General features: G+C 43.1%; 1 protein-coding gene across 1 annotated transcript in view; it reads left to right on the forward strand.

Annotated features, from left to right (window-relative positions):
- Window positions 1-27,686, forward strand: part of LOC308328714 (uncharacterized protein) — a 222,889-nt gene that overhangs the window by 116,717 nt on the left and 78,486 nt on the right. Inside the window, exons 18-19 of the mRNA XM_080782807.1 lie at window positions 9,842-9,886; window positions 17,820-17,855. Of these exons, the coding sequence (XP_080638933.1) occupies window positions 9,842-9,886; window positions 17,820-17,855 (81 nt within the window). The remainder of the gene's footprint in view (window positions 1-9,841; window positions 9,887-17,819; window positions 17,856-27,686) is intronic.

Below are 27,686 nucleotides of genomic sequence, written 5' to 3' on the forward strand. Positions count from 1 at the left end.
ATAACAAGTGGCTAAACTGATTAATATGATGCTAGAGTATAGGCTATATTAACTGACCCCTGGGGGTCCCCAGACCCCAATTTGAGAAGCGCTGATCACAGAATGAGGAGTGCTGGGAGATGAGTCAGAAGAGGTACGTTTTCAGACTGTGTAGTGGTGGAATATGAGAAGTGAGTCTGCAGTCCTGACTGAGGAGGGGGAGGTCATATTCCACATGACCTGTGAGCCAGCAGAGAGAAGAGTCTGTGGGACGCTTGGGGCAGTGGGGGGGGGAGGCAGTGGGGGGGGGGGGGGGGGGTTAGTGAGCCAATGCATCACCTGGGAGAATCATCGAAGTAGAGAAAAGTTGACTATGCTGAGCTGGAACTAACTTTGCACTCTGTCAATGTTATGTATTCAGTTCAGTCTCACATACTGTACTCACTGTATATACACAACTTTCTCCGGTGCGTAAGACACACCCACGCACGTAGCCGTTGTGTGTAATTTGCATAAAACACTCCTTCAGGGATGTGCGCAGCCAGGCACATTATGTTATCACCAGAAGATTAACCTACCGTACTTAAATAACAATTTTCATTTTATATTGTTTTATTTTTTTTATGGGGAGGAAACTCCTATCGCATTGGGAAAGACGGGTTCCATCCTACTGCCATATAGGTGAACTGCACTACAGTACAGTGGTTCACTTTCAGCTTCTAGACTCTGCACTACAGTACAGTGGTTCACTTTCATCTTCTAGACTCTGCACTACAGTACAGTGGTTCACTTTCAGCTTCTAGACTCTGCACTACAGTACAGTGGTTCACTTTCAGCTTCTAGACTCTGCACTACAGTACAGTGGTTCACTTTCATCTTCTAGACTCTGCACTACAGTACAGTGGTTCACTTTCATCTTCTAGACTCTGCACTACAGTACAGTGGTTCACTTTCAGCTTCTAGACTCTGCACTACAGTACAGTGGTTCACTTTCAGCTTCTAGACTCTGCACTACAGTACAGTGGTTCACTTTCATCTTCTAGACTCTGCACTACAGTATAGTGGTTCACTTTCAGCTTCTAGACTCTGCACTACAGTACAGTGGTTCACTTTCATCTTCTAGACTCTGCACTACAGTACAGTGGTTCACTTTCAGCTTCTAGACTCTGCACTACAGTATCGTGGTTCACTTTCATCTTCTAGACTCTGCACTACAGTATCGTGGTTCACTTTCAGCTTCTAGACTCTGCACTACAGTACAGTGGTTCACTTTCAGCTTCTAGACTCTGCACTACAGTATCGTGGTTCACTTTCATCTTCTAGACTCTGCACTACAGTATCGTGGTTCACTTTCATCTTCTAGACTCTGCACTACAGTACAGTGGTTCACTTTCAGCTTCTAGACTCTGCACTACAGTACAGTGGTTCACTTTCAGCTTCTAGACTCTGCACTACAGTACAGTGGTTCACTTTCAGCTTCTAGACTCTGCACTACAGTACAGTGGTTCACTTTCAGCTTCTAGACTCTGCACTACAGTACAGTGGTTCACTTTCAGCTTCTAGACTCTGCACTACAGTATCGTGGTTCACTTTCATCTTCTAGACTCTGCACTACAGTATCGTGGTTCACTTTCAGCTTCTAGACTCTGCACTACAGTACAGTGGTTCACTTTCAGCTTCTAGACTCTGCACTACAGTATCGTGGTTCACTTTCATCTTCTAGACTCTGCACTACAGTATCGTGGTTCACTTTCATCTTCTAGACTCTGCACTACAGTACAGTGGTTCACTTTCAGCTTCTAGACTCTGCACTACAGTATCGTGGTTCACTTTCATCTTCTAGACTCTGCACTACAGTATCGTGGTTCACTTTCATCTTCTAGACTCTGCACTACAGTATAGTGGTTCACTTTCATCTTCTAGACTCTGCACTACAGTACAGTGGTTCACTTTCATCTTCTAGACTCTGCACTACAGTACAGTGGTTCACTTTCAGCTTCTAGACTCTGCACTACAGTATCGTGGTTCACTTTCATCTTCTAGACTCTGCACTACAGTATCGTGGTTCACTTTCATCTTCTAGACTCTGCACTACAGTATAGTGGTTCACTTTCATCTTCTAGACTCTGCACTACAGTACAGTGGTTCACTTTCAGCTTCTAGACTCTGCACTACAGTATCGTGGTTCACTTTCATCTTCTAGACTCTGCACTACAGTATCGTGGTTCACTTTCATCTTCTAGACTCTGCACTACAGTATAGTGGTTCACTTTCATCTTCTAGACTCTGCACTACAGTATCGTGGTTCACTTTCATCTTCTAGACTCTGCACTACAGTACAGTGGTTCACTTTTAACCAGTAAAATCACATTGAGACTGTGTCTCTTTTACAAGTGGGAACTGGCCAAGAGGCAGAAATAAAAATTACACTTCAATACCACATCATTTTGAACCAGAAAATACAACATCCGTAATACACCTTAAAATACCTATACATAAATACAACAAGTCACCTGTCCTACTGTTTTCTTTTTATATTCTCAGCCAGATGATATTGGTCGTTTAGACCAGGGGTTCTCAACCCAGCCCAAAACGTTGAGAACCCCTGGTTTAGACATGCTGTCTGAATGCTTTCCTTATCGTCGTGGGTCGTGACTCGGGGCAGGGCTGGGGGCGGAAGGGGGGTTGGAAGTGGCTTCAGGTTCAGCATGATTGGCACATTTTGCTGAAGAATGTGATTGATATTATTCCTCAGCAATCATTTTTGATTAGTTGGGCCCTGGTTGGTCCACATTTTGCTGCCCTTAGCAAGTGCTGTCCTCTTCCTCTAGGCAATTGCAAAAGAAAACTTGAGAGAGTTGACTTGCTTAAAACCTATTATAAGGACTGGAGGCCAGTGCTCTCAGACGGGGACCAAAGCAAAGCGCTGGGGCATACAGGTCATTCAAAAAATATATATATATACAGTGGGTGCACAAAATAGATAATGACATTTTTTACAGTACAGTGTGTTCTTCAGAGTTTTTTAAATGACCTGTGTGCTCCAGCCTTCTCCTGTTAGAGGCAGTAAACAAAGTTTGATTTAGCAGATTACCTCTATTTGACGGGCTGTTCTGCAGGGGGGGGGGGGGGGTACTGGGAGGGAGGGACAGAGCAGTGGTTCTCTTAACGTTTCATGTCAAGGACTCCCACACAGATGAAATGTATTAGGTTTAGTGCCAGGGACAAAATGTTCAAAATGATTTCAATATTCTTTTATCTACAAGCTCACAGCGCAACACAATGCAATGCTATTTTTGTATAGGCAACGTAGGGCTTAATTGGCCTCTATGAATCTATATGACACGTCCGTTTCTCTATAGATAGACTGCTGCTGTTGTTTATGAATCTATGTGACACGTCCGTTTCTCTATAGATAGACTGCTGCTGTTGTTTATGCTCAAAAGAATGTCAAAAGAAACTACTCAAGAGAGTGCGGATATTTCTGTCTTTCTGACTTCTAATTTACCAGCAGAGCAGAACAGAGATTAGATCACTAATAATAACAAGGAAATTGTTCGCAGGTACGTATACGTAGCTCACAACTATTTCACGAAAATATGATTTAAAATATCTTTACTCTTTATTATTTCTGCTATTGAGTAAGCTATTATGCTTAGATGTCTTTGATACGTGCCCAGAGGGCCGGCCCGGTTTCCGAAACGGTGGAGAAATGAGAGTTACCGGTATTGCAGCTGTCCGTGCTTACAGACATACAGACATTGGTATTGTCCCATTTCATTTAACCGTTATCTTTCTTTTCAAATATTGGAAAACATACGAACAGACAGTCAGACAGATAGACGGACGGACGGACGTACGGACGGACGGACATACAGACATACATAGGGACACACATAGCTGCGTATTGGAGGGGAAGCACCCCTGATGAACAGCATCAAGGCTTAGTTCTTGCCTCATCCGACTCTAGGCCTTTTGCTACGGGTCCTTCCCCACTGTATACACTATCACTATTGAATAAAGGTTACATTATAGCTTTGTTATTTCAAGAGTCAAGATCAATAAAGGGTATATTTGTCAGTTAAGGCCTAAAGTCTTTGAATGTGACCCCTAAAAACAAACTAACAAAAAATAAAAAGGAATTTGGCTGGCCGAATATGAATATCTTACTGAAAAGGCTTGTTATTTCAAGAATTGAAATGTTGGAAATTGACTGTGACTGACACAGCGATACAATATCATAACACATCAATCTAATATCTTTGTTTCATCTACCAGTACTGTACCTGCCAAAGCGTTTAGATAAATGAAACATTTTGAGAGTCTCTTCTCCCCTTCTTTCAAGTTACTACTGCGGAACTGTGTTTGGCGATTGGGTACTTAAATCAAGTTAAGCTCAAATAATCGCCATTTGTTTCTGCACTCAAAGTCTTGTGCAACTTTATATCCATCTCACTATTTATTTAATGATGATTATGCAAATAATCCGGGGAAAGAGAATTAGAATGCAATTCACAGTTAAAATAGTTTTAAGGGCAAATAATGTTTAGAAAACTGCATAATTCATCACCTGCTTGGAATAATAACATAGTGAAATATGCATTAGCTACATTACTTATAGTATTTGTATAATCTGCTTTTGTTGTCTGGCGTTTGGGGGATACAGAAGGCCAGGGGCTATACGGCTACAACTAAATACAAATACTGTGGCGTTTAGTTTAGTTTTATTTTAGTTCTGTTTCAGTGCTGCCAGTGACGGAAGAAGTATACTCACATTTGACTTGACATCAATACTAATTGAACTTGAGCAAAAGTACAATTAGTATTGATGTCAAAATGTGCTTAAAGTACCAAAAAGTAAATGTTATCATCATAATGTTACTCTGTGTGTGTGTGTGTGTGTGTGTGTGTGTGTGTGTGTGTGTGTGTGTGTGTGTGCTTTACAGTATACTGTTCTCACAAATCGCACATTAGGACTTGGTCCTAATGACACGCATGTTCAATAGTGAGATTGTATTTGTCTTTAATCCGTGAACACGCATGCAGAGGCAGACCTCATTAGAGCGCTTATTAACTCAGACGACGATCAAAAAAATGCCAGCTGGCTGTGTGAGGAAACATGAAACGGAACCCTGAGAGAACAGCATACAGTATGCATACTGTACACTGGTTAATTGTCTCATTGTTAAGGTTAATATACTTACCAAGCCTTTGTTTCCCCCCTTTTTTAATTTTTTTTGGATAAATTGGCAATCTGAGCACTACCAAATACTGCAACGCAGACAATGCACCGTATCGACCGCGCACACACATCCTCTCTCTCTGTGTCTCTCTCTCTCTCTCTCTCTCTCTCTCTCTCTCTCTCTCTCTCTCTCTCAAAGGAGCTTTATTGACATGAGAAAACATACTTTTACATCTCCTGCACCATGACACCATTGTCATTTACCCTGGATTTCTCCTGGACTTGGTATCAAACTCCCCAAAAATGTATGGCTGAAACTGTACCCATCCTTTGCTATAGTGCTATAGTAAAGCCTGATAAAAGTACCAAACACAGGAAATTACATATAGACTCTGTTAAAAGGTTTCTGGGGGAAGAACCTTGAGTAGTCGTCGTCCCCCCCCGGCCCCAAAAAACATTTCCTGGATTCTCACAGTTCAATGTCGGCAGCCCTAACTTCTATATACAGACACACACACACACACACACACACACACACACGCACACACACACACACACACACACACACACACACACACACACGCGCACACACACACAGTCAAACGTGCACTTGCGCAGGCACAAGAACAGATGATTAAAAGCAGTATAGCTCCCTCAGTAGAAACACCTTCGACTTTTTGGTGTTGTGTTTGCCGGCACAAAGTGTTCATTTTTATTCGTCTCGGGTTAATCAAAGGGTCTGTGAGGAGGGCTCGTCAGTAGCAGAGGTTTAGCCCATTCTGGCCGGGAACCCCTTTTTGGTGTTAGCATTATGTTATGCTTTAGCTATTGAAAAATAGCAGATCTACAAGCTCACCGAGTGGCGCGCTACGAGCTTGTATAGGTCTGCTATTTTTGAAAAATCGAAGAACGACTGACATAGAAACATAGCTTTTTCAGAAAACTGTCAGGATTTTAAATCTGATCTCAGGTCAGAAAGGTTTAGGGGGCATCGCTTTGTGATTCCACCAACGCGCCGCCGAGCGCTTTTCATCTGAGAAGAACAGATCCCATCCGTCCGTCCGCCGAAACCAAAAGTTCTTCACAAGCCGCCTCCTCTCCTTGTAACTTTTACCCACACTGACACGGAGCTGCACGGAAACGGCAGCTCTCAGTAGAACTGACACCGTGTCAGTCAGAACACCAAGAAGTGCAAACTCTGGATTTCGGGTTATGAAGCCCACCATCATAGCCAGAGCCAATCACACATCGGGCACAGTAAAGTTTGCTTTCTTAGATTGTACTCGTGTTACAGTAGAGAGAGAGAGAGAGAGAGAGAGAGGGAGAGAGAGGATCTGGATTGAGTTCGTAGCACCTACTGTATAGTGATACTGTATGTGTGTATGGCTGAGCCCTCCCCTTGTTTCACAGCTGTCCTATATTGAGCCTGTAAGTATAGGACTTATGAACAAGCAGGCCGAATCTCAGTTCTATGCATCTAATGTGATGTGATGTGATGCCTCTTGGAACTGTGACTGGTGGTATAGCCTTTTTTCCCCTGCTCTCTGCAAGAGAGGAGCTGTGAAGTATTATCATCGTATCGTGTTATCTGTTTGTACTGTGTTGTACTGTAGGCCTATATGTGTTGTTCTTTGTAAGTATGACTGCTTGGCACAAAACACATTTCGACAAGGACAAATAAAGTATCTATCTATCTTGTGTTTTTTTGTCGGGCATGGAAAATGTCCCATTCATTGGCCTACAAATCCCACTAGGCCGATGGTCCCTTATTCCACACACACAGACTCCCGTCGTTCCAACAGTCCTTTTGATCTCCATTGTGCCTGCATGGGCTGAAATGCAGCGCATAGCGAGAGTCACTGTTATTATGGTCATTATCATCAGTAGTCTTTGTCGTTCTGTGAAACATAGTGAAAACATTTTGCCGTTAACAGGGCAGATTTGGCACTTGTTATGGGCATTATCGTGATCATTCAGTAATCATCTTTATCCGAAGCTATGCTGGCAAATGCATGAAAACAACACGACATGACCCACGCTGACGCTATAGGGTTTAACCCTTTAAGACCGGGAAAGCATCTGTGTCTTTTTTAGATTTTTTGCTAAAAGAAAATCATTATTTTATACTTTGGCTACTCAAAAATAGCAGATAATATGGTAGCGTGACACAAGCTGGAACAAAAGAAATGTGGGATGGGGTTGGCGGCCAAATGCATATCATTTTGGTGGTCCTTGACATGAAAAACTGTGCACCACTGACCGCATGACACCCTGGAAACTTTGGGAAAACGCTTAGGATTTAGAAGACGTGTGTGTAGCGTCGGCCTCATGAAGCTGTTACTGGGTTAAGTGGATGACATGTGGTATGACGCATCGACCCAGACCAGAGGGTTATTAGGATCTTATAATTGAGCCGGTATTACATCTGTCTTGTTTGTAGAACTAGAAAGGCCCGGTCAGTGAATAGCGGGGCTGTGTTGGTAACATCGCATGCAGCCTCTGATGCTCTGCCAGTTAGCACAGCACACACACAGCGGAGACGGAGTGTAGCTCTAAGAGGACGTCCGCAACACACACACGCGTACACACACACACACATGCATACGCACACACTCACACACAGCGGAGTATAGCTCTAAAAGAACATCCACATCACACACACACACACACACACACACAGCCTCACCCGGCCCTTTCGCCCAAGGAACATAAATCCCCTTGATGTAAATTACAACAACTTTGGTTTGCTTTCAGAAAGCATTACATCTCATTACGATGTCGGCCTTTCAAAGCCTTGATTTTTCTTTCTTTTTTTTCAAAGCACTGAAGCTTTTTTTTGCTATTCATAAATGTTAAAAAGAAATCTCTGAAGATGAAAAGCGGCTGGTCCGCTCTGGCCTCGTTTTCATGAAGCAGTGGTGTAAAATAACTACGTACATTTGACTTAAACTACTTATTAAGTACCAGATATCTCAGTATTGGCCCGGTTGCTACGCAACACCTTCGTCACCCCCAGCACCAGGATTGTTGTGCACAGCCTCCATAGAGCTCCATTCAAAGTAGGATCTTCTATGCCTCGTATCTCTGAAACTATAAGAGCGTTGTCCGTGGTTTTGATCATCCATCCGAGATGTGATTTGAGATCGCATCGCACCTGACATGGTCATGTTTCTGGCTAAAGGTAAACTCCGGGGACCTGCCGGGCCGCCGACAGGTCCGTGACCTCCATGATTTTTAGGGACTCGACACGTCCCAGACGAGGCTCTGTTCTGGGGTAGAAAAGTGGAGCGACTCCCTAAAAATCACAAACACCCGTCACCAGGGTCTGCATTATGAGATGGATTAACTTCATTCCTGTATGCAGAAGGACTCGGCTGGGGTGTGACTGTCTCGGGTGTGCTGGGGATACACTCAATTTGCCATTTGATATTACGTTTTGAATCAGTCCATCGAGATCTCGCTTCATTTCACGCAGTCGGTGCCGTGGTATGTTGTCCCACCCAAGTAACAGCAGCTGTTGCTCAATTTCCTCTTCTGAGAAAGCAGGATCAGACCTCGGATGAGGAGAAGAACATGAGTACTGTCTCTGTCCTGTGTCACTGCTTAGAGACGATGTCTGGCTGAAGGTGTGGCTCCTTGGCTCCACATCTAGCCTGGTGGGATCTGTTAAGGGCTGTGTGTATTTGGATAAAGCCTGGTTCTTTGGCGTTCTACATTGAACCAGTCTATCAAGATTCGTTTTGATTTCAAGCAGTCGGGTCTTTGATACATAATGGAACCCAAGTAACGCGAGTTCTTTCTTAATCGTCTCTTCTGAAAAATTCGGATTGCAGTGCGTATGTACGTTGTGTTGTGAACGGTTATATTATCTATCTGCTGTCTGTTGTTGACGGATGTGGCCGGGGTCGCGCACAGATGGCCCGGAGTCGATCAACTGGAACGGCGGAAACAAAGAGTGTCGAGGCCATGCAGGGCGATGCAATTAAGTTGTTTTCTTGTTGTTAATTAAAAGCAAATTATCCGCTGAGACAGGAGTTGCAGTCTAGGCGTAATCGCTGGCAGCATGCATGCCCTCACACACACACCTGGCGCTGTCTCTCCATCAGTGTTAATGATGTTGACTAACTATGATAAAAAAAAATTGTGTTGCGTTGTCTTTTTCCACTGAGGAAAACAAAATAAAAGCTAAGCTGTGATGACTAAAACTATGACTAAATATAGAACATGTCATTGTATGTATTGGCTGCGTGCTGGTGAATCCGAAAATAGCTGATCGTGTTGTGAGCTTGCTATTTTCGGGACACACAGCTAAGTGTAAATCAGGCATTAAGACGCGATTAAGGTCTGCCAAGATACATTTTAGTTGACTCAATCAACTGTAGACTCAACTAAAGCTAGACTAAAACTAAAACATTTCAAATGACTAAAACTAAATGGAATTTGGAACATGCACACACACACACACACACACACACACACACACACACACACACACACACACACACACACACACAAACATCTGACACTTAGGTGTTTGGTGAAGAAATAAAAACCGTTAAACTGTCCGGACTGTTCTTGGAGCCTTGGCCGTTCGGGCAACTGTACAATGACTCAAACCAAATCTCCAGCTCTGTCATTCATATCCTGTTTTCTTTTTGTTCTCCCACCTGTTTGCATTAGGGACGGCGAGGCAAGCCCGGAGAGCCCGGTCCCAGAGGTCAACCTGTAAGTACTGACATGACAAACACCTCATGAACACACCTGTGCATGCTCACAAGTCACTAATGCGTTCTTGGCTTGATTTTATCTTTTTTGCTATCCAAAATCCATAAGTTCAGCCTTTGCATATATGCCAGTAAGGTCGTCGAGGCTAGGGCAAGTGCTACAGCAAGATGGATAGTCTGAAGAGGTGGGTTTTCAGAGTACGGCGGAAGATTTGGAGTGAGTTCTGATTGCAAAAGAAAATTGCGTTGCATAGTTTTGAAACCAGAAGGGAGAAGAGTTTGGGACGTGTGGAGCGTTGTCCCGTCGTTTTTAGTGAATTTTCTTCCAGCTTCCCTGTGATATGAGTGAGCGGAAGGGTTATAGGGTCCGATCAGACTTGCTTTGAAGGCCAGCATGGCAGCATCAGAGTGTTGTACTCTGTGCAGGCAGCGACGGCATGGGAGCCAATGGAGGGAGCAGAGAAGGGGGGGGAAGACATGTTGAGAATTTTGGCTGGTTGAAGACCAAGCGAGCTGCGGCATTCTGGATCAATTGGAGAGGCTTAAGTGTGCTAGGCCAGTAAGGAGTGAGTTACACTGGTCAAGTTTTGATATGACTGATGTCTGGACAAGGAGCTGGGCTGGGCTGACTCCTGGGTCTGACCGCCACCGCCATGTGTGCTTTGAATGAGAGCTGACTGTCCAGGACAACACCATGAGGTTCTTGGCTGTTGGAACCAAAGTTACCAAGGCGTTGTCTATGGAAATGGTTAGCTCCTCCATGGGGCAGGACTTATAGCCGGGGTAGAAGAGAAGCTCAGTCTTGTCTGGGTTCAGGTACATAGTTACTTTACAACCACTGCAAGTGGGCCCCCAAATGATTGTAAATGGTAAATGTTCAAATGTCATGGTGCTTTTTCGATTTACACAATTGATTGATATTCATCATTAAAATAAAATGCAGAATGCCCACCCATCTGACCGAGGCAGCCATGGTTGCCATGTTAAGTGGCACATGATGGATGGATCGTGGACAATTTTAGGTATTTTCTAAGTGTGCCATGATGCAATCTGTTAAAATGTACCATTTGCATTTTAATTCTTGCAATGCATTAGCCACTTTAAATTAACCTATTTTGGGCAGGAACCCCTTTTGGTGTTAACATTATGCTATGCTTTAGCTATTGAAAAATAGCAGATCTACAAGCTAATAGCGTGCCACCGAGTAGCGCGCTACGAGCTTGTAGGTCTGCTGTTGTTGAAAAATCGAAGAACGACTGACATAGAACTGTCAACTGACATAAAACTGTCAGGATGTAGAAGACATTTTTAGAATTTCTAGGTCTCAGGTCAAAATGGGTTAAAGGCTTTTTATTTTTTCTACAAGAGCGCCTTGTTCTCTTCTTTTTTGCATCAATTCTGTCACCCAGTTGTACCAAAGAAGACCTTGTTGAAGGTCAAACGGATGACCTTGTTGAAGGTCAAACGGATGACCTTGTTGAAGGTCAAACGGATGACCTTGTTGAAGGTCAAACGGATGACCTTGTTGAAGGTCAAACAGATGCACTCCTTCCTCTCTGTTTCCTACCCCCTATACTAGATGATTGGATTCACCTCTTTTGTTCTTTGAGGCCATTATTATATGAAAGTGTAAACTAGCCATTTCCTGTTCTGCCATGACGAGACCAGAAACCAGCAGGGGGTAGATTAATGTCTACCCATAAGGCGTGTGTGTGTGTGTGTGTGTGTGTGTGTGTGTGTGTGTGTGTGTGTGTGTGTGTGTGTGTGTGTGTGTGTGTGTGTGTGTGTGTGTGTGTGTGTGTGTGTGTGTGTGTGTGTGTGTGTGTGTGTGTGTGTGTGTGTGTGTGTGTGTGTGTGTGTGTGTGTGTTATTTTCAAATAATTGTAGTGGGGGAAAAGTACAGTAATTGCCTCTGAGAGTCTGAGATCAGTGGAGTAGAAGTAAAAGACTGAGAATATATAATATATATTCCAGTAACGTAAAAAAAAAACCTAGCTATATCTACATAAAATGCTATCCAAAATCCATAAGTTCAGCCTTTGCATATGCCAGTAAGGTTGAGACGCTCCACACGTCCCAAACTCTTCCGTATTGTAGGGGAAAGAAGCTATTTTCAGCGAATACACCCGATGTTCAACTACAGTATAATATGGTTTAAGTGGTTAGTTGAATTAGTGAAATCAATAGAACAATAATATGTAAGAAGCTCATCGACACAGTTGTTGCAGCCCTAAATATAGTCAGCTTCCCGCCTATACTGTATACTCTGAATTAATATAAGGACATTTTTCATTTTTAGTCATCATAAAATAATACTGTACCCCACAAAAAAAGAAGGAGACGAAAATAATAAAGCCTCTGTTCTTTGTCCGGGGCTGATTGTTTTCACACACCGGTGCTCTGATTTAAGCGTCCGATCTGGGACACGTAGTTTATTTTATTTTTTGATTCCATCCAGGAAATCCCAGAAAGGTGGCCTTTCGGCTTCCTCTCACCGTTATGCTCAATAGATTCCATTATGTTTGGCATAATTGAGGCTGCTCACTGTTAAGTCTCTCCCACATGACTCAATGTATCCTCCTTTAATTATATCTCATAAAGCTGGAGGACACACAGTCATTGGTGGAAAATGTTTTTTTTTTTACTTTACTGTAAGTAGAAATACCACACTATAGAAATGCCACACTATAGAAATAGACTTTTCACTTTCAAGTAATGGGCCTGTATTCAAAATGTTATCAGAAGTAAAAGTGAACTATTATTAGCATGAACATATACTTAACTTAAACGCCCAATGCATTCTCAATGGCAATAGCACAAACTTTGGCATGCTACTAGTCCTACATACTTACACATAGCAACCCCATTCTAGCCTATTTAGGTTCATCTTACGGTGGACATGTTTGCCTGTTTCATAGTTTTAGAAATATAGTGCTTTCAAATTTGAGACATTTAATGGCAGCTCTATGGGACGTCAAAAAGTCACTTTCACCTAGAAACTCCATTCACACTTTTTATAATTCAGCTTACTGTGGGCACACATGCTGGAACTTTTTACTTTGAAATGTTTTGTAGTTTCTGAGTTATTTAAAGTATACCAAAGTAAAAGTATGATTTTATTCATACAAACAAATATAATAAAAATAAAGTCCAACTTCTTGGGCATCACAACACAAAGCACCATGCATCATGCACTTGTAGATATTATGAAATAGCCAACAGTAGGCCTAATCAATTAGGGCTCAATTGGTTAATGCATGTTTTGTAAAACTGTTAAGTATGTGTAGTAGAGTAAAAAGTACAATATTACCTCTGAGACGTAGTGTAATAGACGTGTAAAGTATACAGAGTGTTGTAAATCCATCAACAGCTCCACCAGAGAGCTCCAGAATGATTTCCCCCTCCAGAGCAACATTAGTAACTTCCTCCTGGGGGATCCCGAGGCGTTCCAAGGCCAGTGAGTCGATGTAATCCCTCCATCTCATCCTCCTTGGTCTGCCCGGGGGGTCTAGACTCTCCGCACAGTGGGACGTGCCTCGAGGACCTCCCTAGAGAGACGCTCGAGAGGCATCCTCCTAACCGGATGCCCGAACCACCTAAACTAAAGGGTTGGATTGGGGGTGGGAAGTGAGGACGCTGGCGTCGACTGTTCGCCGCTTCACCTCCCAATGTATGAATGAATGAACCATTGTAAAGCGCTTTGAGCACTTGGAAAAGCGCTATAAAAATGCAATTCATTATTATTATTATTAAACTGGCTCCAGGCAAAGAAGCAGGCGACTCTACTACCGAGTCTCTGTCGCGTGGCCATAATATTTCTAAGGGAGATGCCAGCCATCTGTCAAAAGAAAACTCATTTCGGACGTATTCTGTATTCTTATTCTTTCGGTCATGACACACACTTCATGGCAGTGCGTGCGGAGTGTTGGAAATACTCAAGTAAAGTGAAAGTACTTAGAAATGGTAATTAAGTGCGATACTTACTTAAAGTAAATGTATTTTCCACGACTGCTCAGCATATATGCTCCATTACGTCTCCTTAATAACTCATAAAGCTGTAGGACGCACAGTCATTGAAGAAGGGGGAGGCGGGAGGCGGAGGGGGAGGTGTGACATTTGGAAAATGGCACCGTACCCATAATAATACCTACTGTATAGCCAGCTTTCCTGCTGTCCTGGCATTTATGACTCACCTCTTCTGCTGAGTTCAGATCTGCAGGGGTTAACCGTGTATGAACCCCGGCCGTCTTCCTGATGTGGTGATGTCATATCCTGAGCCAAAGTAGCCCAGCGACACTCGGCGAAAGCGGACGATCAACAAGCTTGGATGGGTCGTTTTCTATATTTGATGAAGTTATTTTCTTGGGTTAAAACAAAACTTTCTTTGTGAGTGAAACGGTTGAAGCTTAATATTCTGATGGCAATCATTGCTACAGAGAGTGTGGTTCAATATCAGGGGTCTCTCTCCCTGTCTCGAGTACCTACCCATTTATCAGGTTCACTTTAATCTTTTCCAGTTTAAAATGTGTCAAATTTAACTTGTTTATCCTGTATCCTGTATGTGAGGTCTCTCTCTGGAAATAAGTGGGATCACAACCTGAAAATGGTTTTTCCCTTGTTACTGTAACAAACACTTTTAGAAGGTTTTTTTTTGGCATTTTTTGAAGTAGCCTAAACGCGGGTGAAGAATATAGAGCTATTTGACATAATTTTCTGCACATTTAAAACACCCACTCTAAACACATCTCCGACTCGTGTTTAATGATGCCCTATGAACGTACGTCGTAATTATTTGTCAGGGTCCAAACATAAAAAGCGATCGTTGTACCATGAAGTTGCTTCATGCACCGTGACAGAAACACGGGCAAACACGGGCAAACACGCAATGAGTGATCATCAGAACCATGTATGCTGCAAAATAACGCGTGTTAATTAAACTCTGAAATGTCCGAGTCAACACTCAATAGTCTTTGTAGCCTAAAGGTAAGACCTTGATTAAAACAAAATCCTGCCGGCAGTCAGAGGATTTTAATAAAATCTGGGAATACATTTCTTATCAAGCATTTTCTTCACCAATGTATTTGTAAGGGTGTCTACTAGCATATCCCACATTGGTTTCTATTCAACCACCCTAGGGGAATTTATGACAGCTGCTGAAAGTTGGCGTACCATCACCAACCAATATATGGCAAAACGTTCAAAATGTCAATATGCATAGCACATGCTAAGCATGTGACAAAATTGTGACATGTCAAACTAGGGGGTTTTCATGATTCTGAATCCATTCCAAGCATTAGTTTTGCAGGGAATACACTCTTGGGCTATGAACGGCCATAGCGCCGTCATCACAAATGTGATGAGGTCAGCACATGTTTTTTCGTGCAAAACTAATGCTTGGAATGGATTCAGAATCATGAAAACCCCTAGTTTGACATGTCACATGCTACAAAGCATTATGTAATTTAGATTTTTTTTGCCTTATAATGGTTGTTGATGGTACCCCAACTTTCAGCAGTTGTAAAAAGTTCCACTAGGGTGGAATAAATAGGATAGATTTGTGCGACTGTAAAGACGAAGCGGAAGTGAGGAGGAGGCTTCACTTCCACTTTATCACTTGATCACGAGAGCCTCCGTTCTGACGGAAAACCTGTGGGCTCCAGACGGGTCACAGACAGAGTCAGAGAGAGACGGATGAGGCTGGCTGGGCACTGCGTCAGGAACCCAAACATGGTGACAAGCAAACTGACACTCAACTTGTGTCAACACAAGGCATGGCCTGCAAGGGGAATGACACTGACACAAGGCAGGGCAAAACCAGGAAGGTGAATAGGCCAAGCTCAAGACCATGATCAGAATCAGAATATCTTTATTGTCATTGTACAAGACAACGAAATTGATTTGCAATCCAGCTTTAAAACAAAAGCCACAATACTCTATATAAAATACATACATTTAAGACATATTGCGCAGTAAGTCCCTTTAGTCCATAACATAAAGTGTCAAGTGTCAGAGTTCAAGTGTCAGTGTTTAGAGCTATGACTCCTCTGGGGTAGAAACTATTTTTCAGTCTGTTCGTCCTTGCATTGATGACCTTATAGCGCCTCCCTGAGGGCATAAGTTGCAGCAGGTGATGACCTGGGTGGGATGGGTCCTTGAGGATGCTGTTGGCTCTTCTGCTACAGTGTCTCTTGTAGAGGTCCTCTAGAGATGGAAGAGGACAGATCCTCTGGGCCGTGTTTATGACCTCCTGAAGGGGACCTAGCTGCCAGTCAGCTATAGGTCAGCGATGCAGGAGTCCTGAGTTGGTGTTGGCTATACGTCTGCACTCTCGCATCACATCATCACATTTTGTAATTTTTTATGGATAATCTCTAGTTCAAATATAGTGAAAATATTGAGTTGTGAATACTTAAGTACTGTATATCCAAACCACTTTATTTACATAGAACATTTTACAACTCGAGGTTTACAAAGTGTTGCACAGGAAAATAAAAACGTAATTCACTATACTAAAACATTGAAAAAACAACAGCAAAAAAACAGCATGCAACAGCATGCACATTTGAATACTTAGTATTATTAAGTTTGAGTCTGAAAAGGAAACCTCGGTCTTAACCGGCCACATAGATCGGACTAACGGACTTATATGGGCATTCCCCTAAGGAAGCCTGTTGTGCCCATAGACTGTAAAAAAATATGTGTTCTCCGGGTGTAAAGGTAGCCACGCCCCTCAGAACATACTCAACTTTATGGTCATTGTTTTAAATAAATGGGACCATAATTTTCCAAAAAGAATATTATGACATGAGAAATGAGACTTTAAACTAGTGACTGGAAGCAGAAAGTATTTATGACCATGTTTATTAAGGTAATACAGTCTAGGTGAAGTTGGGGCCCAAATACATCAGAATCAGAATCAAACTTTATTGTCACATCACATAACATGGGTGAAATTCTTGTTTGTGCAGGCTCATCATTGCAGTTAAAAGAAAGAAAGTGCATAGTACATGACTAATCTACATGGTACAAGTATGCATATAAAACATTTTAATAAAGTGATGTAGCCTATGTGTATAAATAAAGTAGTCTCTACTAAAAGGAGACCAATTCAGTTCAGTCTGTGTGGCGTCACCAGTCCTAGCTCTTGTTCAGCAGTCTAATTGTTGACAAGTAGAAACTGTTCAAGAGTCTGTTCAAGTGGTGCTGCTCTTGATGCTCATGTAGCGTTTGCCCGGTCAGAATTTCCTACTGGCTTCAGAGTTCAGACACTATTGGCTTCACTGCCCACCTGGTTGTGCCTCAGGCTATGGGATTTAAGGCATGATATATCAGTGCAGCCAGAGAAGGCTAATGTTTGTAGCCTGTAGCACAGCCCAAGGGAGAGAGAAAGAGGGGCAGTGCTGAAGGATGTTCGTGTTACTCATTTCTCAACTTGAATGTTTTCAGGTACATGATTGTAGTTTATCATTGAAGTCATTCACTGTCCGGACGTAATCTTGTATAAGACCCAAAACAGAGTATGACTAAAATCACATGTGTATGTGTTATGGGAATCACACAAGGAATGCAATCTTTACACATATTTATTCATATGGGCTTCATGTAATCATGCAGTATGTTTGCATTTGACAGAAAGTAATTTAAGATTAGACTTTTAGGGGACATTTTAATTTATTGGTATGTCCTCATTATGAACACCTAGATGCTATAAAAGCGTGAAACCTTTTATTATTTTTTATTTCATCTGCACTTTGAAGGTCATGTTTTATTGGTTAACAATTACTTTGGCTGGGCTAAAATTAGCCATTCTCTACAGTAGCTCTTGTGTTGCACAGTTTGTCAAATGTCATTGTTTGTGCCGTCGTGTACAAGGACTGGTAAAAATACCCCGGTGTTAAAGTTTATCCTCTCCTCTGTCTCTCTGTGTTCTGCAGGGTCCACTGGGAATCTCTGAGGCGGCAAGAGTTAAGGTATCGTGTGAAAACATATTCATCACCAAACTATAATTACTGACACTTGGCATTTTGAAGCTGATGTATCAGATTTGATACTGTATTTGTCGATATGCTTATCCCAGTAAAGGTGAATTCTTGAGTTTAATTATTAGGTTTTTGGCTTTAGAAAATCCTGTTATAATGGAGGCTCAATGGAGCTGGATTTAAAACTCTTCTCTTGTCTACTCACACACATAATTCATCCTTTTATTGGTCGTAGACATGCCACACTATTAGACACTATAACAATAATCCCTGGGAGCATTTCTTTTGTGCGATTTAATTCACATTCATTTAAATCCACATTCATTTTAATATGAATGATGCATTTTGCATGAACAAATTAATAGTTTGACGTGCGACATTCACATCATTTCTTCGCGGTGGCTTTGGTATTGTTCTGCAAGAGTGAGGTGACTGAGGTCTAGCCAACACCAACTCGGGATTCCCGGATCGCTGCCCTCCACAAATTCCTATCCAACATCAGGTTCTTGAGCTCTGCAGTGTTGTCAGCCAAGCTGTCGAGACACAGCACGTGTACATAGGTGGTATACGCCTCTTGCCCCTCCTGGCTTTGCCCTGGGTTGGCTCCCATAGGGTCAATTTACTTGCCTCAAGTTCTGCGGTGCCTGACGCAGTGCTTTGGTATAGTTCAGCTGTATGCTGGACTCTGCTAGGGGTTTTGTGAGTGACTCATAGAGCCATGAGGCTGTGGAGCCCAACCAGTCTCAATGAATAGAGAAGAAGAAGGAACCTACCAGGTGCTCAATGGAGGTAGCAGGATGTGATGATAATAATAATAATAATAATAACACTGATAAAAAGGTGCTCACACGGATCAAACAACGGGATCAAAACATGATAAAAAAAGAGAAGGATCCGGAGCACACCAAGGTTACTATATAACCTTGGTGTGCCCCGGATCCTTCTCTTTTTATCAAGTCTCAATGAACTTGGTCACAGCCAGGACCCTTGACCCATTTTGACCTGAGATCAGATTCTAAGAATGTCTTCTAAATCCTGAAGGTTTTCTGAAAAAGCTTCGTTCTTCGATTTTTCAAAAATAGCAGACCTACAAGCTCGTAGCGAGCCACTCGGTGGCGCGCTATGAGCTTGTAGATCTGCTATTTTTCAAAAGCTAAAGCATAACATAATGCTAACACCCGGTTCCTGCCCAAAATGGATTAAGATGCAACGCTCTACACCAGAATCAATTGTTTTGGACGAACAAAGTCATGTGCACATTTGGCACATTCTATAGATTTCCTGTCCACGACGACGCACACACAAACACACACAAACACACACCCCGCAACCCCAACTTGCTGTGCCCTTGACTGACATTTCAATGCTGTCAGAAAGCAAAAAAAAGAAAAAGGTGCTCATCTCCTTTCCCCCGGCACCTCTCAGTCAATCGACAGAGTCTATCTGCTGTGCAAATTAAACCATTCTGGGCGGGAACCCCTTTTGGTGTTAGCATTATTATGTTGTGCTTTAGCTATTGAAAAATAGCAGACCTACAAGCTCGTAGCGCGCCACTCGGTGGCGCGCTACGAGCTTGTAGGTCTGCTATTTTTTGAAAAATCGAAGAACGACTGACATAGAAACATAGCTTTTTCAGAAAACTGTCAGGATGTAGAAGAACATTTTTTTTAGAATCTGATCTCAGGTCAGAATGGATTAAATAGCTTTTCCTCACAGTCATCTCCTCTGCTCTTCCCGTGGCCCAGCGCGGCGTGACTCACCGCTCGCTCTCATAACAAGACAGATGGCCATTATGCGCCATGCCTTTTGAAAAGAACGGCGGAAAAACATTAGAAAAATATATATATATATAAATAAGGGAAAAGGACGTTGTGCAATCATTTTCATGAAGAGGTGATGTAGCTCAGCAGAGGCATAGGATGCTGTGAAGAAGCTGTGTGATGCAGAGCAAAAACCATGTCCCCCCCACACACACACACACATGCTGGGCCTTTGGGGTTGGTTGATAATCTGTCTCCTTTGAAAACCTTACACCCACCTCTCCACCCACCCTCTCCAATGCACTCACACATACAGGACACCTCTACCTACGTACCATCCCTATTGCATTCACACATACAATACACCTCTACCCAGGTGGGGGGGGGGGGGGGGGGGGGGGGGGTCAGTGCTTAATTTCTAAATTCGGAGGACCCTGAAGTAAAAAGTCTTTCTGGTTTTCTACTCGTAGCTCTCAGATTTAGTATTGACCTATGTGTACTGTAGGGTGTACTTTCGTTTGAACTGTACCCATTCTATACAAACTGAATAAAATGTCAGTCAATCGATAACATTTGCAGCAGCAGTTAACACATGGGGGCCCCGCCGGCTCCCAACACACAACTACAGTAGTAGGCACAGCGGCTCAACGTTATATTAGATACTGTATAAAATACAGTATAACAAGTTAGGGTGGCCCATCGTCAGAACAGTACGCAATGCCAAATACCTGCATGTGCGTTGTTGTTGTTGTTGTTGTCCTTCTTTTTTCGGGCCCAACAAAGCAAGCGTTACAATATTCGATTCTGATCGAGCCATGTTGTAAAGCCGGGTGTCTTCGCCAGATTTGGCAATGTTAACCAGTCAGTTCTGTTCATAAGAACTCACCATTTTGTATTGAAAACAAAACGCATGCTGTCCCCAAGGCTATAAACTCCAAGTAGCAGTTAAACTATTGCTCCATAAAAGTATGAAAGTTCCATTATGTTCCATAATGCAACGAACGACAACAGATGCAAATTGCAAAAGTGTGAGACGAGAGTTGTTTTTATTTACGCCACCCGGCACCGTCAAAAGTGAAGCGTCAAGCCTGTACTTGAAATGTGATCATTCAAGCCATGTTTTATTTTGGAATCGTACTGTTAATAGAAGTATAGCTATGACGAGGAAGAAACCTAGTTGACTTGAAAATGAAACTAAAATAATAATAGAGACGTATTGTATATTGTAATGTGCATTTGGGGTAGCGGAGCTACCGGAGCTGCCTCTACAGGTAGGGGAGCTCAAGTGACAGGTACCGGAGCTGAGCTCCGACAAACTCCGGCTGAAATTAAGCACTGCTTGGGGTGTATGTTTGCGCTGTGGCTCCTCAGAGGTGAGAAGCCCTATTTGTAAATTGGTTTCAATGTAATGGTGGTCTTTTAGACATTCAGGGAGTCCTACTTCAACAACGTTAGAGTACAGTACTAAGTATTGCCCACCCAGAGGGTGACGTGACTGCGTCCTTTCTCAATTTAGTGAGTCTAAGGATGCAGGATGCAGGCTGTTTGCATCACTGGCCTATCCCGAAACTTTGCCTTTTTGAGTGGTGCCTAACCGCTCCAATGACGTACACACGTGCGTGTGTACCTCAACCTAATTTTTTCCCCCCACCATTATCCTATATTTCATTTGGCTTAAAGGAGTAGTTCACACAAAAAAAATACTTATTTTCCATCAATTAACCCATGAAGCCTTGAATTCATGGACATTTGTTATTTTATTTTGTTTTGGTGGTCTACATGAGATCCACACCGTGGTCTACATGAGATCCACACTGTGGTCTACATGAGATCCACACTGTGGTCTACATGAGATCCACACTGTGGTCTACATGAGATCCACACGTGGTCTACATGAGATCCACACTGTGGTCTACATGAGATCCACACCGTGGTCTACATGAGATCCACACTGTGGTCTACATGAGATCCACACTGTGGTCTACATGAGATCCACACCGTGGTCTACATGAGATCCACACTGTGGTCTACATGAGACCCACACCGTGGTCTACATGAGATCCACACCGTGGTCTACATGAGACCCACACCGTGGTCTACATGAGATCCACACCGTGGTCTACATGAGATCCACACTGTGGTCTACATGAGATCCACACCGTGGTCTACATGAGATCCACACCGTGGTCTACATGAGATCCACACTGTGGTCTACATGAGATCCACACTGTGGTCTACATGAGATCCACACCGTGGTCTACATGAGACCCACACCGTGGTCTACATGAGATCCACACTGTGGTCTACATGAGATCCACACCGTGGTCTACATGAGACCCACACCGTGGTCTACATGAGATCCACACCGTGGTCTACATGAGATCCACACCGTGGTCTACATGAGATCCACACCGGTCCGTGGTCTACATGAGATCCACACCGTGGTCTACATGAGATCCACACCGTGGTCTACATGAGATCCACACCGGTCCGTGGTCTACATGAGATCCACACCGTGGTCTACATGAGATCCACACTGTGGTCTACATGAGATCCACACTGTGGTCTACATGAGATCCACACCGTGGTCTACATGAGATCCACACCATGGTCTACATGAGATCCACACTGTGGTCTACATGAGATCCACACTGTGGTCTACATGAGATCCACACCGTGGTCTACATGAGATCCACACCGTGGTCTACATGAGATCCACACTGTGGTCTACATGAGATCCACACTGTGGTCTACATGAGATCCACACCGTGGTCTACATGAGATCCACACCGTGGTCTACATGAGATCCACACCCTGGTCTACATGAGATCCACACCGTGGTCTACATGAGATCCACACTGTGGTCTACATGAGATCCACACTGTGGTCTACATGAGATCCACACCGTGGTCTACATGAGATCCACACCGTTAGATGTTTAGTCTAGATTAGATGTTTTAGTCTACATGAGATCCACACTGTGGTCTACATGAGATCCACACCGTGGTCTACATGAGATCCACACCCTGGTCTACATGAGATCCACACCGTTAGATGTTTAGTCTAGATTAGATGTTTTAGTCTACATGAGATCCACACTGTGGTCTACATGAGATCCACACCGTGGTCTACATGAGATCCACACCCTGGTCTACATGAGATCCACACAGTGGTCTACATGAGGTCCACACAGTGGTCTACATGAGATCCACACCGTTAGATGTTTGGGCTGTTTTCCTATTTGAACTTGTGTGAAGGTATTCATACAAGTAAACAACATTTTTAATTGGGTATTATTTTGACTGCCTGTGCTGAATTCACAACGAATGAACTAGTCTACCCACCGTTAGCAGGCAGCTAAGAAGATCACCTCCTTGTTTTTTTTAATTGGACATTACACACACACACACACACACACACACACACACACACACACAGGCTAAGAGAATAGTATGCGGGTCGGCAGGACCAAATGCATAATCATTTTGGGTGTCCTTGACGTGGAAAAGTTCGAGAACCACTAATATACTGTAGAAACATACCGGTTGTAACTGAGAAGGCCTATGCTTATGGGGTTGTCAGTAGGATGTGTTGGAGAGGTCTTGTGGCCTTATGCTTTAGGGGACTTGTATCTTGCCTTAGGCGTTGGGGGAGGGAGCTGGTGAACTAGTCAATAGCAGTCAGCTTGAGCCTAATGATATCTAGGTACCTCCTTGATATATGATTCTGAATACTTACTTGCAATATGAGATACTTAGTACTATAGTATAATATATTTACCTGTGGTATTTTATATTGTTCAGTGCTTCTGAGTGCCACACTTTATAGGGAGACATGACGCCGTGGCCTGAGGTCATGCCATCCACCATTTCCGTGACAACACCGGTAGATGTTTTTTCAGAAAACTGTCAGGATTCGGAAGGCATTGGTATAGAATAGGCCTCGGGTCTTAATATAAGGGGTTAATTTCACCGGGCATATAATACATTACTGTACCCTCGGCCTCCAGTGGCCCACTTGTGATCAGGCCACGGAGTGAAAGCTATTGTGTAGCGGATGACCTCCTGACCTCAGCTGTTCACTTGATGTATAGGCTGCACGCGTTGGTTCCGTGATGTTGTTCGAGCTCGGGCCGCGTTACGGCACGTTCCTCCTGCTCTCTCTCTCTCTCTCTCTCCCTCGGCCCAGAGGGGAGGGGAGGGGGGGGCCGTGTCGGGCCGGGCCGGGCCGGCTGGCGGTGCCAACCTTGGAGAAAGGAAAGTTATCTGAGCTGCGAGGAGTCGAGGACACTCTCCGTTTTTGTGTACCTGAAAACGAATGGCATTGCAACAACTGTACTGTGCCACGCCCGGGTGGGTTAATGGGTTATAGAGGGACAATGCCCCATGGCGTTGCCTTCGCCCTAGTATTGTGCAGTACACTTCGTCCTAGTATTGTGCAGTAAACGTCGTCCTACTACGCATGTTTCATGATAACTACTTTTTATGTATGTGATGTATTGCCATGCTTTTTGTTCTTTCTTATTGTAAATCGCTTTGGATTAAGAGCTTTGTACATTGTATTGTGCAGTACACTTCGTCCTAGTATTGTGCAGTACACTTCGTCCTAGTATTGTGCAGTACACTTCGTCCTAGTATTGTGCAGTACGTACACTTCGAAGGATGGAACAACCGAACAGAGGTTACCTCCATTAGCTTTTCATCAATCAGGTGACTTATACTCCAGGCAAAACATGTCTTCAGCAAATTGGCCACTGAGTTGTACATTTATTATCTTTGACTTGAGTCTGAAACGTCTCAGAGAATGGATGACTCCAGACTGGAGCTGGGGAAAAAGGAAAATGGCTTTCCACGTTGCAAGTGAGTTGTGCACACACCTGTATCTGAACCTAATTAATTTCCTTGTCTGTGCCAGTCTCTTAAACAGAAGGCTGGTATAGTTTAGCCTCGTGTAGCGATACTAATATAATATCACTGCGTGGATATTAGTCTTGTCGCTCTCAGTATTAGATTTTCTTCTGCAAAGGTAGATGAAGGCTGGCTACGCGAGTCTTGGTGCATTTACAACTTAAGCTTCCGTGTGTGCTGTTCTGTTAGACAGGAGATTATCTACTAAGTTTATATACACAGTCTTTTGTAGTGTATTGTATTCTATCGATTAGGAGTGTGGTTGATCGCAGATGGGCCAGCCTATATTTACTGTATGGCCGCTTCATGTTCAATGCCATGTAGTTTTTATACTATGAATGTACAAACATGCCTGGAGAATGCCACTTCTCAACCCCCTGGAGGGTTTTTTAGGCTTTCTCCTTCATATTTATATTGACATTGTGTATCATTCTTTAAATATTTGAAAATATGTGAAAATATAAACAAACAAAGAAAAACACACATGACTTTACTTATATTGTGTGCGTGTTGTTTACTCAAACCCATTTTGGGATGCATGGTTGTAATTAACCCATACGTTGTTATACCTTTCATGCTGGTAGATACGTATACCTCCGTGTCTCATTATCATATATTGCAACATCATTTATATTTCAAAATTTTTAATATACATTTGAAGCTTTTCAGAAAACCATAGCATTTCTTTAGAATCGGCCTCATATCAGGTCTAAATGGGTTAATTTAGACCGTAAAGTACAGTATGGTGTTTCATCTGATGAAAGATGAACAAGCGCTCTCCGTTGTCGTCCCCCACCGGTGGTCCCCTGCTTAGGAAACCAGACACCATGCTCATCCAGTATTGACTAGTGCAGGACAGGCACAGGATTGAATTCAGAATGTTTGTTAGTAAACTGCTTTAATGCTTGTTTTAAAACTAAAGTGATTTGCATTCGCCGTTAATCACTCATACGATATGCCGTCATAAGGATAGATCATAGCATTATTATCGTTACACATCTCCCACTGTGTTCTCTGGCTCTGACGAGAACACACTCGTGTATCCTCCCGAGGCGTCGCTTTCTATTTTAAACCATTCTGACCTGAGATCAGATTCAAAAAATGTTTTCTACATCCTGAGTCAGGATGTAGAAAACATTTTTAGAATCTGATCTCCCTGACAGATTTTTTTTTTTTTCTTTTTTTTCAAAATAGCAGACCTACAAGCTCATAGCGCGCCACTCGGTGGCGCGCTACGAGCTTATAGATCTGCTATTTTTCAATAGCTAAAGCATAGCATAATGCTAACACCAAAAGGGGTTCCCGCCCAAAATGCGTTAAACTGAGATGACTACAGCCATCCATTTGGAGGAGTTTAAAAGAACACACTGCCGTACGAGAAGTTAAATCATGACAAACCGCTGACAAGAATGACAAGGAAACAATTGCCATGTTCAGTCATAAGAGAGAGACATCAGGGATTCTCAACATTCACTGTTGAGAATCCATTATAGAGGGATGAGGGTGACATCATCATCATACCCAGAAGTTATGCAGGAACGCCTACTGAGTGGCAAAAAACTACTTTCTGGCCTTGACAGCCCATACATTCGAACAGAAAAGTCCTATATGATTGCATTAAATGACTTTAAACAATGTTACTCACTCAATCTGCCATTCACTTTATACATGCACATACCCTCTATTATTTTTTTCTTAGCTTAATCCATTCTGGGCGGGAACCCCTTTTTGGTGTTAGCATTATGTTATGCTTTAGCTATTGAAAAATAGCAGATCTACAAGCTCATAGTGCGCTCTACGAGCTTGTAGGTCTGCTATTTAAAAAAAAAAAACTGACATAGAAACAGCTTTTTCAGAAAACTGTCAGGATGTAGAAGACATTTTTTTTAATCTGATCTCAGGTCAGAATGGATAAAAAAATAAGACTTGAGCTCTGGTAAGACTAAACCGCTGCTTGGGCAACAGATCTGTGAATGTGAGCCGAGCCGTCTCTCACTCAGTCAGCGGAGAGTGAACACGTTTAAAAAAAGGTTTGCGTGGCTCATGATGTGCAACAAGGACTGGGAAAGGAGGACGGCGTGCTCATGGATCACGTCTCTGTAACTGTGTTTCTCTCTCTCCCGTCTTGACGCTCTCAAATGGGCCACGTACGTAGGAGGACACAGACGCTCTCAAATGGGCCACGTACGTAGGAGGACACAGACGGGTGTAAATGCAGTTGGATGACTAGAGGTGTCCCAAAGTATAAACAACTCAACTGGTGGACAGTGGCGTATCCATGGAATTACGTTTTGGGCAGACAAGATGTGTTAATTGTCGCTTTCCAATGGGTGATTGAGAGTCGCGCTCTGCCGCAACGGCTAATCAGCTGTCCACTAATAGTTCTCAGGTCTTGTTTTTGTCCTTTCTCATTGTATGGATTTTGTCCAGGCCAGAAATGGATTTGGACAGGCCGGCGGAGACGCCTTACTGTAGATACGCCTCTGCTGGTGGACCCAGAGCTATAGCCAGCAAAATTAAATCTAGTCTTATCTGGGTACTTTTTACCCAGTTTAGTCTCCCGTTCTGCTGTAGAGAAATGTTGACCCTGGAGTTTTCATATACTAGACCGGCTATTGTAAGATTGGAACCACTTCTGGTTCACATGAGGTTATTGTATGGCATTAATCTCCAAGCATATAATATCTCCCGTAATCTCTACCACTATGACATCTACGTATATATGCTTTTGTTCCTTTGATTCCGACACTGGCGTCGCGTTGTTATGACAGGTCGACGGAACCGCATTTATATAAATGTTGCCTTGTTATTTCTGTCGATTGTGTGTGTGCTTATTATGACATGCTTTTTGGATCCGCTGCTGGGAGCCAACACAGTGGGCTATTTATGTCACTGATACATCAGCACACAAATTGGCTGTCAGATATCTCCCAAATAGGGGGGGGGGGGGGGGGGGCTGCTACACCACTGATGTGAGGGCTTTTAATGTCTATAAAGGCTCTGAATGTCACATGAATCGTCCCATCATGGCAACTGTAGCATTTGTCATTGGTTTAACAACCCTGTAGTTGCTGCTGCTACGTATGTGCCCATGAGCAAGGCACTGAACTGCTCCCCGGGTAGTGTTGATTTTGACAGCAGAGTTTTTCATGTAG

This window comes from Protomyctophum bolini (assembly GCF_963924005.1).
Source record: "Protomyctophum bolini genome assembly, chromosome: 14".
Classification (NCBI taxonomy): Eukaryota; Metazoa; Chordata; class Actinopteri; order Myctophiformes; family Myctophidae; genus Protomyctophum; species Protomyctophum bolini.